The sequence below is a fragment of the Tursiops truncatus genome, chromosome 7 (assembly GCF_011762595.2).
Source record: "Tursiops truncatus isolate mTurTru1 chromosome 7, mTurTru1.mat.Y, whole genome shotgun sequence".
Lineage (NCBI taxonomy): Eukaryota > Metazoa > Chordata > Mammalia > Artiodactyla > Delphinidae > Tursiops > Tursiops truncatus.
Genome location: NC_047040.1, coordinates 51604750 through 51619059, shown reverse-complemented (window position 1 = coordinate 51619059; position 14310 = coordinate 51604750). Strand labels below are relative to the sequence as shown.

At 37.6% G+C, this 14310-nt stretch overlaps 1 protein-coding gene across 2 annotated transcripts in view; it reads right to left on the bottom strand.

Moving 5' to 3' along the window:
• CERKL (CERK like autophagy regulator) overlaps positions 1-14310 on the bottom strand; it is a 146816-nt gene that overhangs the window by 21534 nt on the left and 110972 nt on the right. The window contains exons 3-4 of one of the 2 annotated variants that reach the window (XM_019931577.3): positions 13537-13668; positions 5563-5626 (exon numbers count right to left, since the gene is read on the bottom strand). In XM_019931577.3, coding sequence (XP_019787136.1) covers positions 5563-5626; positions 13537-13668 — 196 coding nt within the window. The remainder of the gene's footprint in view (positions 1-5562; positions 5627-13536; positions 13669-14310) is intronic. The other variant, XM_019931578.3, reaches the window with a different exon arrangement.

The window sequence follows — 14310 nt, the reverse complement described above, 5'->3', positions numbered from 1 at the left end:
GGGTCCTGGTTCCCTAAGTTTAGGAAGCTCCAGAAGTTGGTGAATCCAGAGGCTGAGAATACTTTTTGCATCAACCCCTTCTACCTCTCAGCCTTCCAGCCCCGGCACCTAGGTGGGGTTCAGCACTAGGGCTGCACATAGCCTGGGTGATCCAGGTCCATCCTAATTAGAAGAAACTCCAGGATATGAGATACGACCCAGGTCATTTTTGGCTGGGGGTATTATTTTGTCTGAACTGATTCCAGGGGCCATCAGTGTGGTCACTGATTCAGAGAAGAGTGATTATACCTGCTGAGGACCAACTTCACATCAGGTAATACATTGGCTCTTTTCTGTTAAATTCCCAGAATTCTGTAAAGTAAGCATTAGCCTCATCCTTATATATGGGGAAGCCAAGGTTTCATTTGAACCTTATCTGTATGATTTCAAAGACCTCTATAAGCAGATTTCCAAACGTTCTGTGAACTTAATTATAACTTTCAGTTCCATGCCTGTCTACCAACCGAGGTGTATGCGGCCTAAAAGGGACCCGTAAAGTCTTCCAACACAGCATCTAACTTAGTACAAAGAACTTGCCTCTTCCATATAGTATGTCAACACTTGAACCCTGGAATCGTGCATCCAGTTATAGCACATGTTAACTCATTGCTAGAGTTAGTAGAAATGGCCTTTCTATGAACATGCTCTGCTACAAAAACCTTTGCAATTTTGTCATAACACATTCTGGGGCTTCCCTGGTGGCGCAGTGGTTGAGAGTCTGCCTTCCAATGCAGGGGACATGGGTTGGAGCCCTGGTCTGGGAAGATCCCACATGCCGCGGAGCAACTGGGCCCGTGAGCCACAACTACTGAGCCTGCGCGTCTGGAGCCTGTGCTCTGCAACAAAAGAGGCCGAGGTAGTGAGAGGCCCGTGCACCGTGATGAAGAGTGGCCCCCGCTCGCCGCAACTAGAGAAGGCCCTCGCACAGAAACGAAGACCCAACACAGCCAAAAATAAATAAATAAATTTATAACACATTCTGTGTTAAATATTTTGAAACTATAACAAGTGATAATTATAACAATAAAGTAACATTTAGTGAACAATTACTATGTACCAGACACTGTTGTCAGCACTCTCCATGTGTTAACTTTTTAAATTTGAAAAATAACTGTATGCAATAGATACTTTTACTCCCAATTTACAGATTAGGAAACTAAGACATACAAAGATTAAGCGACTTTTCCAAGGTCATACTATAGTAAGCTATGGAATGAGATTTTGAACCAAGACAATTTGGCCTTAGAAACTACACTACTATTTGATATATTAGACTCCTTTCTTATATATAAAACCTAATGAAAATAGCCTTATGAGAGTTTTATTATTTTGGAAATCAGTTTACCAGTAGAATCACTGTGGAATTAAATAAGTGAGAAAGGAATATATTTATTTATCTTGACAACTACTAGATCACTGAGATCATCTCAAGATACAGTTACTCAACCTAGGGAATATGTTTAATACAAACATATCGCAAGAGTCTAGATATTACAAGAAAAGGCAAAAAATAAACTTTTTATAATGAGTTAATTTAACCACACTTAAGAGCTCCCCTAAAACATAAACCTTTACAAGTGGTACACCTTGTGTTTTCAGAATTAGCAAACTCTTTCTTGCCATGACCCAAAGTAGAGCTTTTCTGTCTAGAAAAGTACAACTGGGGGCTAATATCTTACTTCTCTTTTTTAAAAAGTGACAGGAAAATTTTTAAATTGCTGTTTGTGTATTTGTCTATCAACCCATATCATTATTGAAATGTTTATTATTGCATTTTTGACTTAAAATTTTTTTGAAAAGAGATACTTTTTTTTAACCTTATTTAGTAATACAGATATGGTGGTGATAAAATGTTAGTGCAAGCCAAATAATGTCTAGATTCTCGTGAAATTAAAAGAAGGAAAAAACTATAATTCAACAAATTAAAATTTAAAAATGCTGTGAAATAAAAGAGGAAAATATTAGTATATGTATAATTGCATAAGAGCTACAGATTAGCTTAACAATTTTCACATTCATAAATCCAGCTGTTACCGCTTCAAGTCTATGCACCCAATATTACACTTTTCTTTGCCTTTACAAAACTTCCTATTCATGCCCAGTGTAAAGAGGGGTCAATATGGAAACGGACGCTCCTGCAAGCTCTAGCAGTGAATCTGAGAGTATTTGCTAGAACACACTGGAGCTGCACACAAGCTGTCATGAGAACTGATACACTGTTCCTGTTGGCATTAGGAATATGTCACAATATGTCTTCATAGAAACATATGCAACTCATTAAAAAAACTCCAAAAACTTAACAAATAATCTTCTTAAACATTATTTACTAATCATTTTGCTTTACTGAAAAATACACATAGAATTTCTCTTGGATCTTAAAACTCTCTGTCTGGTCTGTGTCTAAAAAGCTTTAGATGATTTCCTAGTCACTCCCTACCAACAGCTCCACTAGAGTCAGGCAGAGATGCTTCAGGCTTAAGTTGAGCTCCTCTTTCATCAAAATACCATAGAATCCTGGGGTTACCTTATCCCGACCTTGAGTCTTTTGTATCAATTTCTGAAAAAGTCCTCCTATAGCCACTCTTTGAACAGATTCAGGAACAGGGAACTCATGAATGTAGTGTCTTCCACTTTCAAACAACTCTACTTGTTAGAGAATTGTTCTTTGGAAGTGCCTACAGAAACTGTTTCCATTGTTCTCCTCATACGTATACTTCTCTATGTAATTCTAAGTAGAGTGACTTAAAATTACTATTTTATTAAGATAGTTATCCCAACCACCACTTCGTCTCCTAACTAGAAAGACTGGGCTCAAATAAATAAATAAATAAGCTATTTAAAGGATCTTAGAAATATGAGACAACTTGCAATAGAAATTTTAAATTATTATAAGTTCTAATTAATTCAGCATGCTGTAGAGCAGCGGTCCCCAACCTTTCTGGCACCAGGGACCTGTTCTGTGGAAGACAATTTTTCCACGGACGGTGGGCAGTGGAGGTGGGATGGGTTCAGGCGGTAATGCAAACGATGGCGGGGATGGGAAGCGGCAGATGAAGCTGCACTCCCTTTGCCCACTGCTCACCTCTTGCCATATGGCCCAGTTCCTAACAGGCCACAGACCGGACCGGTCCTCAGCCCGGGGGGTGGGGACCCCTGCTATAGAGTTTAGAAACAGTGAACTCACTGGAACTCAATTGACATAATGGTTAGGCCAAACTACTTGGTTTAAAAAAATGTAGTTAATAACTAAAGGATCTATATATCTTGCACTGCCACACTGCAAAATAACAGCACCTGCCATGTGGAATAAACAAGAATTAAGTATGTTCAGGTAAAGAGAAAAACATTACTTGTTGTGCTTAAGCTATAGTCTTTCATCATTCTGCAAAGTTCTTCTTGATCCTTGCATAGTTAATTACCAATGGAACTTAGTTATAGATACCACATTTATCAGAACATTTCATAACGTGGACAGGCAAGAACAGGTCTAATACCTACAAATACCTGTTATTCTTATTATTTATATAATCACGTTTCGAAGCAAGGACTTATTTGCAATGCAACATCTCTTATATACTCACAAGCTGTGCTTCAGGACTATGCAGCATATTAAAGTAGGTAGCTGGTAGGCATGATTCCCCCAATTACTTTTCCTAAATTGTCTACTTGCAAGATAATTTCCTAAATGTAGCCTATTAATCAATCTGTCTAGCTCTAAGTATAAAGCTCTGAAGTAATCTCCTACCTCATATTCTTCATGCTCAGTATTTATACAACATTGCCATCTAGATTTGCTCCCCTCAATTAAATTCAAATGCTTGAGAGGGTGTGGAGAAAAGGGAACCCTCTTGCACTGTCAGTGGGAATGTAAATTGATACAGTCACTACGGAGAACAGTACGGAGGTTCCTTAAAAAACTAAAAATAGAATTACCGTACGACCCAGCAATCCCACTATTGGGCATATACCCAGAGAAAACCATAATTCAAAAAGACACATGCATCCCAGTGTTCATTGCAGCACTATTTACAATATCCAGGACATGGAATCAACCTAAATGCCCATCGACAGACGAATGGATAAGGAAGATGTGGTACATATACACAATGGAATATTACTCAGCCATAAAAAGGAACGAAATTGGGTCATTTGTAGAGATGTGGATGGATCTAGAGACTGTCATGCAGAGTGAAGTAAGTCAGAAAGAGAAAAACAAATATCATATATTAAAGCATATATGTGGAACCTAGAAAAATGGTACAGATGAACTGGTTTGCAGGGCAGAAATAGAGACACAGATGTAGAGAACAAACGTATGGACACCAAGGGGGGAAAGTGGCGGGGGGTGGGGTGGTGGTGGTGTGATGAATTGGGCAATTGGGATTGACATGTATACACTGATGTGTATAAAATGGATGACTAATAAGAATCTGCTGTATAAAAAAATAAAATAAAATTCAGAAATATAAATTCCTTTTTGAAAAATTATGTTTTACTTACCAAACTTTCTTCTTCATCCAATAATACTTTTCACACCAACAAATATTAAGCACTTCTGAAAAACAACCCTACTAATTCTGATTGCAGCACTTTCCTCTCTAACACATTCTACTAATTTTTCGGGAAGAGCAAAGCCTTTCATTTCAGTTGAAAAACCCAAATGCCCTTCCTGATATTGTGAGTGTATTGTTGCCCCCCTGCTCATTACCACGTTACACAAACAATTCACATACCTGCCACCTTTTAAAACTCTGAAATATCCACCCTTGCAAAAAAAATCTTCCCTAAAAGAATATATTTTTAGTTTTGTACATCAATCCAGTACTTTAGCAAATGGATTCACCTAAATTTTAAAAATGTCAATTAAAGTATATGTCACTTGCCTTGTTTCTAATGTTTGCATGCCAGTGAACAATTTCTACACACACCAGCAATGTATTGCAAACAACAGTTTCTAATGCCTACTGTGAATAACATACTTATTTGGTAGCTACTAAATTATAGAAGGTAAGTAAAATTAGCATATTTTTTCATCCTGAAAAATATATATTTGTTTTTACAGAATATTTACACTCAGTCAATCATATCCAAATTAACCAGTGGGTAGCTATTAATACTATCAATAAATTTGCAAAAAATGATCATAGTATAGTTATATCACACAATCAATACAATATGTTCCATCAATGCTTTTCTATATACTCACAGGGTTAAAGCCAAGAATTAAGGATTACAGAGGCAAATGTATACACATTAGGTAAGAATAAGGTGATACACTGTGATTTCTCAGTACTTACATTTATATCCCTCCTTTTGCTTTCCTATGCCCCATCCTGCAAGGTGGATGACTACGCCGTAGTACATTATCAGCACTGTTATTACACAGATACAAATGAACTACAGCCTAATTACATACATCACAAACATTTAAAAATTGTAAGTCTCAAATATGTGGCTAAAAACTAATGAAAACATTTAATAACATAAGCCATATGACATTTATAGATTAATAATACAACCTACCCATCAAATCCCTGTAGTTCACATTCTTTTAGCAGTGACACGGCATGCCCTTCATATTCTGTTACTATATGAGAAAAAAAACAACACAGAAAAAGATGAAAGTTTTAAACAAATGATCTACACTTTTAAACTTGGTTTGGCAAAATAATACGCTAAACATATGGTCAGGTCGTAAAACAACATTTATTCTTGAATATTTATATTTTAATCATGGGAAAGAGGATTAAGTGTTACTTGCCTGTTATGTTTTACAGCTTTATGTAAAAGAGGGTCATATATTTGTTCCAACTACATAAGTCATTTGGGGATATCCCATTAGATAATTTATCTTGGTGCCTGTCTGTTTAGTGTTCCCTAAATAAGACACATTTCCTTTAAATCAGAAGCCTAGGAGCAGCAGTATTTTGAAAATAAGGCATATTAGCTGGCACCAAATAGTCAATGTTAAATCACTTTGGCAACCTTACATGAATAAATTAGTTGAAAGGTTAGTGTAAGATTTACATACTAGAAGAATGTGTGTCTGGAACTGCTAGACTAAAAAGAGGAGGAGTTGGATGTGAAAATGTGAGGCAAAGCCAACACCAAGGATAACAGACCCAACGCCAAGAAGGGTGGCACACAGGCCCACCAGAGCCCAGATTCTCTGAGGAAATGAATCTGTCACTCCCTATTGCTGCCTCTACAGTCATGATGCCCTATGCGGTGTTGCAAATGCCAGAGAAGACAGGATAAACTGGCACACTGCAGATGGCACCAAGCATCCCAACCACATTTAGCATTTTCTAGGGCAGCTTTGCCAGAAGAGACAGCCCAGCTGTACCCACCCATCAAAGATTTCTGCTGACTGACGTGACACTGCAGATGGATGTTTTTGTGTAAGAATGTGCATCATTATATGCAAGATTACATTAATCTTTCATGCCTGTCTGTCCCTGGGGCCAGCATGGTTCAAGCTTTTCCTACAATGCTTTTAGATATTGTTAAAAATGATCAGTCTTGGTGTCTAAAAGAATCATTCTGTATCCAGCAGCATTACATTGTAATTCTCCCACAGCTTATTCAAATGCCGTTAACATTCACATGAATAAAGCCTCTCTCTATTAAATTCTATTCAGAAGAAAGCTACAAGAAAATGAAATATTTAATATTAATAAATTTAGGTTATCGTAAATGATTGTGTGCTGATCACTCATCTATAACTTCAGCAAGTAGTTGCAACCTTAAAAAGCAAAATAATAAAATGTCTTACAAGCACACATTAAAAATAATTAAGGATATTAGGAAGAAATATTTATGCTGAGAATCAGTTTATCAAGTCTCGCTTTTATTCCAAAGCTTACTTTGGTAAAGCTTCTCGAATCCAAAACAAAATTAGCCTTAAAATTATCTTGTAGCTGAATGCTATTTTTATTTAGGAGAAATTTTGAAGTAATAGTCTATTTCTTCCTGTCATCTTGCAGGTGAAATGTGACTATACACTGACGCAAATTATCCAAGAACAGTAATTTGTTAAGAGATATTGTAAAAGTTAAATAAGATGACTGATCCGGAACAACAGACGGACAAGATGACTGAAACCTGACCACAATATACTAGGACAATGAACAAAGTTTATCAAGTCCTTGGCCTCAGGGAGGTTACCTTCTGGAGACAGAGGATACGCACTGATTTTTTTCAATGAATGTACAATATATATAAAGTAGTATTAGGTGATTATGAAGAAAAATAATATAGGGGAAAAGGATAGAGAGTAATCTGAACTACTAGTTGGAAGGAGTAGAAGAAATCAAAACGTGTGTTTAGACAGTGTTTTGGGCTCTGGAAGCAGAAAGAACCAGATTCAGATCACTCCACTTCACAAAGACATCAACAGGGGGCTGCTGGGCAGCTGCACTTTCAAAAGAAAGTTACTGGCCTCTTCTTTCAACTACTTTCCTTTGCCAATGAGACTGACACGCCTCTTACATAGGAAATTTGGAGTTTTTATCATTTACAACTCTTTGAACACACAGTTCTCACTGTGCTGGGATCCCCCATGCACACCAACCTTCAGTTTAAATATTACTACCTTCCTCCAATATTGTCTTTCTGAGGAAATGTCTTGAGGTTGATACTGAATGTTGAGGAAACAGGCTGAAGTCAAATCAGATGAGTTCTGATTTGAATGTAAGGAAACATTTCTTAGTCTGGTGATAAAATTCTATGATGGGATAAGGTACTGAGATGTCATTTTCTTTCCTGTCCCTTAGGTACTTCAAACTTCGTAAGTTCAAAATAGAATCCGTCATTTCCACCTTCAAATATACTGCCTTTCAGTTACACTATTCTTTTGTGTGTTCCATCATCCACTCCCCACTACCCAGGATAAGAAAATGTCTTCTTTCTAGAGTATCCCTTTCTTTTACTCTCCAAAACCCCTCCATACCCAAAGCCAGTGGTTTCTGTCTTTTAGTTTATGTGGCTGCAACCAACATTCCTCAAGCCAAGGCCCTAAACCTAGTCACCACCATCTTTAATATGCAAACTACATCAGCCTCTCCTCCAGTTTCCCTCTAACATTTATCCCACTCTAGCTAGAATGACCTTTCTCAAGCACATGTTTAACCACATCTCTTCCCTACATAAACACCACTGATTACTATTCATTGTCCCCAGGGATAAAGTTCCAACTCCCTGAGATCCTATTATTAGAAATGGGATTGGTCATATATATACACAATTATCCTAGGGATAATAAAAAGAACTTTTCACCCATAATTCTCTCCCTCTCTAGCTGGATCTGATTCATGGAACATTTACGATCCAGATTTTTATTAAAATGTAGGTAAAACTGGAAGTGTGTAATGCCTCAGCGTACTAGCATCTTTTGTAACAGTTTTATCAGGTTACCTAGCCTCCTGCTCCGTGAGATCAGGAACCATTAGAGGCATCTCCAGGGAATGGAGGGCTTCAAGTAGAGACATAAAGAGCCAAAGGGAAAGAATTCAAAGAGAAGATTTGGTAAAAGTGTCAAAAGTTAAACACATGGTTCTAGAAGGAGGAAAAAAAAGTGAAAATAAACCCCACTCTTTTGACAACTCTGCCCAGGGTCAGAAAGGAGGTAAAATTATCTGGTGACTAGGCACTCCCATGGGCCCTGAGCTGGCAGAGATCAAGGCTACGTTCAGAGAAGTGTCTTTGACCACGATAATGATAATCAGCGTGATAAGGTCTAGCAGCTTTGTTACTACCAAGATTGACTGAAGGAGGTGGAATTGCCTGTCTTGAACAAGAGAGATCACGGGCAGACATGAAATGTTTTCAAATACCTCAAAGCTCATGGAAGACACGTATTTCATTTATTTTGTATCACTACTAAAGATAACGTCAACACTGAAAGTCACAAGGTGGCAAACGTCAGCTCACAAGTTCTTGCAGTTTATGTCTTGCACAAAGGCATTTGGCAAAGGGTCAGGTAGGTTTGCAATCCAGCCAGTACTCCTATTCAGCATGCGAGGTGACCTTGGGCTACATCAGCCCAGAAGAAAGAGCACCTTTTTGTAAGTTAGCACAAAGGAGGTGCTCTTTTCTAATATGACCCTGAACTCCAGTTGAGAATATCCATCAGTATTGTCCAGTAACGGCACACACTGACTCCATCACAGGGTGCCCAGGCCGAGGCTGGGTGTTCTTCCACCAAGAGTGTCACGTGACTGCACTCCACCACATGAGGGAAAATGAACTAGATGGCCTCCAAAGTTCTTTCTAGTTTAATTTCTCTGCTGCCTTCACTCTTTCACTTTATCGTTCTATGAATTATCGTATGAATCTATGATGTCCAAAATTCCTCTCACACCTTTAATAGTGTAATTCCGAAAGTCTGCTCTGAGAGGAAGAGAAAGAAATGGTATCATATGCCATTTGATTCACATATCAAGTTATTAGGAATAAATAACTCTTTTTTTTTAGGTTCTTCCAGTTCTTCTGACACCCTGTCCCCCAACCTCTGGAAATCTGTTCTCTGAAGCTACATGTTCTGGTTTCTTTGGGGGAATTTTTTAATAATATTCCACATATAAGTGAGATCATATGACATTTGTTTTTCTCTGACTCATTTCACATAGCATAATGTCCTCAAGGTCCATTTATGTTGTCCCAGATGGCAGGATTTCCTTCCTTTTCATAGCTGAAGAGTACTCTGTGGTATGGCATGCAAATATATATATATATGTATACACACACACACACACACACACACACACACCACATCTTCTGTATCCATTCATCAACTGACGGACACTTAGGTTGATTCCACGTCTTGGCTGTTGTAAATAATACTGCAATCAATATGGGGCACAGATATCTGTTTTGAGTTAGTGTTTTTGTTTCCTTCGGATAAATACCCAGAAGTGTGGAATTGCTGGATCATATGGTAGTTCTATTTTTAATTTTTTGACGGGCCTCCATAGTGGCTGCACCAATTTACATTCCCACCAACAATGCACGAGGGTTCCCTTTTCTCCACATCCTCACCGACACTTGTTATTTCTGGTCTTTTTGAAAATACCCATTCTTCTTTTTTTTTCTTCTGTATGCAGGCCTCTCACTGTTGTGGCCTCTCCCGTTGCAGAGCACAGGCTCCGGACGTGCAGGCTCAGCGGCCATGGCTCACGGGCCCAGCCGCTCCGCGGCACGTGGGATCTTCCCAGACCGGGGCACGAACCCATGTCCCCTTCATCGGCAGGCGGACTCTCAACCACCGCGCCACCAGGGAAGCCCTGAAAATACCCATTCTGACAGGTGTGAGGTGATACCTCCTTGTGATTTGATTTGCATTTCCCTGATGATTAGTGATGCTGAGCACCTGTTTATGTACCAGTTGGCTATAGGCATATCTTATTTGGAAAAATGTCTACTCAGGTTATCTGTGCACTTTTTAACCAGATTCTTTTGTGGGGGGTTTTGCTATTCATTTTTTTAATGTATAGAAAAATTATAATGTATTCATCTAGCTATAATTTTTACATCATGCCTCATTTATACAGCACTATCTCTTAATGAATTCATCATCATACAGAATTTCTTACATAATTCATATTCCATTTGGACTTGGCAGTGCACAGAAGATATGTTAAAACAATGGTCACACTGGACATGCAGAAAATATGTACTCTTTCTGCTTTACTCTTTCATAGAAAATACTTTTGCAAAGTTTGAGTTGAATCTTACTGTTACATAATTTATGAAACAAATCAACTGCATTATGACCATATTTTTATAGTACTTTACAGTACACAAGGTAGTTTTAAATATACTACCTTATTCAAATTATAAAACTATACTGTGAGATAAGCAGGAAGATTCTAAAACTTTTCAGATACCCAAATGTTTATTCAGTCCTTCACATGAAACAGGAGACATTTTTAATATAAATATTTAGCCAATATACATATCAAAATGGTTTTATAAGCAAAAGATGCAATTTTATAATTTTGCCTGTAGGAGGAGTGTTAGGCAGCTAATAATTAGCCATGCTGCACAAATATATAAATAAATTCTATATTTGCATTTATGTAATATTCTAATTTTATCTTAAACTAAACATAATAAGCAAAAACATCTAAAATTCAGGGGAAAAAAGTCCTAGAACATAACATTTTTCTCTCCAATACACTTGTTTTAAGAAGGAAAGCACATTCCTATCATCTCCTCTACTTTAATTCAGGCCTCATAGGCCGGTTTCCTTTCCTCCAATCTCTCCCTCTTCTCTTCCGATATTTATTCTGATGACATAATCATCTTTGCCAAACTAGATTACAACACTATGATAAAAAATGTACACCACCTCCGAATCAATGCATGATGAAGAAACTCCTGAGTGTAGCATAAAGATTCATCCTTAATCTGGACTCAGACTTCCTCCTGTGCACTTTGTTGGGAGCCTTCCCAACTTCAGTTCAGGTGTCCTCAGCCTTTAGGAGAAGGGGGTCCCACCCTCATCCCATGGGAAGGGTCTTGATGCTTAAGACAGTAAGTGCTCCAGGTGGGGTATATGTACTACATTAGGACAGTCAAACTGATAGGAAAAAATTTTTAATCCTTGTTCAGGATTAAAACATGTTGAATCTCTTGCATATACACACCTCTCCCCATCTCACTAGATTTGAATAAAGAAGAACTGAATTCACTGGCACCATTTTACGATGATGGGAAGGACCATATTTAAGATAAAGCCAACGTTATGAAACAACTACCAAAACACTATGGGTACAGCACACACAGCCACACCCACTTGTATGTGCTACTAGCGTGCCTGCCTTCTCTCACTTTTCTTTTCTGCTCTATATATATAGTAAATATGTATATTTATTATAACAGTCAACCATTATTTGCCTTCTCTGACTTTCTAAAACTGTCCAGTTCAAATTCTTTTCTTGGGTCTTCTGATCAAAATAAATAAGACCCCTGAGACACCATAATTCCTTTATGTATATCCCAATTATATCTACTTTAAATATCTATTTTAATCCCTAATAAATTAACGGTCACTCAAGAGCAGGTAGTAGAACTTATCCATCTTGCATGGTGCATAGTGTTTAACACAAAGCATTCAACAAGAGTTTCTTGAACTGAATGATATGTCGTAATATCCATGTAAAACTGTTTTGGATACTAAATCAACGAAACAACAATTACATACTATTGTGTTCACCAATAAGTTTGTTCAACTTTTAATTGGCTCATCCTAATATGAACTTCAAACTTTTCCTTCTTCCAAGCCTTGAAAATCTTCAGGGAAAGCAACAATAGATCTGAATTGTTTTTCTTATAAATCACCTCCAAGTAAGACAAAAGCCACAAAGATGAAAGATTAACTCCTTCACTACAATTTTATTTTAATTCAGAAACTCCTCTTGAGTTTTTCATGGTAGTTTCTCTCCAACCTTCATTGTAGTAGATGCCTTTTGGGGTGGATGACCTTCTCCAAAAGATTATTGTTGCTGCTTTTTTTGTTTAAAGGAATTTCCTTCTACCCCATCCATCAAGTCATGAGATGTAGGTTTATAAACCTTATTTACGTTGTGAGACCCATCTCCCCTGGTGACAGCAGAGCAAAGCCAGGTCACTCTGAATCCCTTCCCTAGGAACTTATGACTGGGACTGGGAGATTCCAAGTACATTCTGGCCTTGTATCCTGAGCAGGCTTATTATGCAATATTCTTCATCAATTAAAATTTACTACAAATTTACACTGTGTGTTAATGAAGCTACACAGAAATAAAACCAGAAGAACTGAGGGTGTGATTCACGATAACGTCAACCCTCCTCACCCCACCCCCGTGGGAAAAATAAGAGTCTCAAGGAAACAAAGGAATCTGGTCACCAAATTTTAAAAGCTGAAAAGAATTTTACTAATCTTCTTTATATGAACTTTAGCATTAGCAAATTTCTGTCTTCGTGGGCACAAACCTAAGCACCCTTCTTATTTTAGACAATGAATTTAAGCTTCTGGCTTCTCTAAATTCATCTAAAATCAGCAGTTAAGTGCTTAGTTTTGACCTAACCAGCAGGGGTCAGAGTCAGAACAAAAACCACCTAATGAAGGATTCCATGGAAAGACATCAAACATTTAAGTGAACAAAAATCAATTGCTGCTGAACTGCAGAGATAATGTTTAAATAGCCAACATCTCAATGAAGGCATCAAAACGTGTGCAGCCCCTTTAAAAATGACACCTAATAATTTTTAAAGTCTGAAAAAAGGTTGAAAGAGAAAATACTGATATTCTAATAAAAATAACACAATTAAAAGAAAACAAAATAATTGAATTATAATCCTGGAGCTGGCTGCAGTAAGTTATCGAAGCACAAAAACAAGCTTTAGATATTACAAGTAGCTTCCTAAATTGGACTCAAGAGCAAACTCAAGGTTATTTTGCTTCCTCAAGTATGATTTTTTTTAGAGGTGAAATTATATTCTGAAAATACTTACCTGTTACATCCGTCTTTATTCCCGCAATCTTCAACAGTGGTTCAACCTTCTCATAATAGACCTGAGTAGCTTCTTTTTTGTGGCTTTGAGGGTTAAGGACTATTTTTAATGACTTTGGTCTGTCTGAAAAACCTAAGAGGAAAATATAAAGACAAAAATTATAGTCTCTGTCGGCATTTTTTTTCTTTCCCTTTAAAACCATACACTAAGGCCAGTTAGAATGTTATACACCTATTTAATTACTGTTTGCTATTTTTATTTGAAATTCTTCCAAGAGTTTTCCTGAATATGGCATTATTTTAAAACATTTCACAGTTCCTAGCAGTGAAATAAGAATATCCCTCTTAAATAAGTCATGAGTTATAACAAAGCATTTAATTTATGAAGGAAGGTGTGAATGAAAGCGACTTCATGAATATTAGGCAATGATTAAGTATATTTACCAAATCACCGATAATATATCCGATGTTCGTTTAGCATTTGTTTCTGGGGAAAAAAGCAATGGACTATCACAGATTAGAAAGTCCACTTCCTCTCCTTGGATAAATGTGCTCATTATTGGAATTGGGCATTCCGGTAACCCCAGGGCTACCCAGGGCTGACCTGCTGATGAGCCCAGAGTGGAGTGGAGGATGCAAGGCCAGGTCAGGGCCAGCACCCAGAGCAATGCACGCTGGAAGCTAAAAAGAGGGTTTAGGTCGGAGTTCAAGCCTGAAAAGGGGCCAAGGGAGAAAGAACTCTTCCCTGGGGAATTGGGAAAGCAACGCCTCTCAG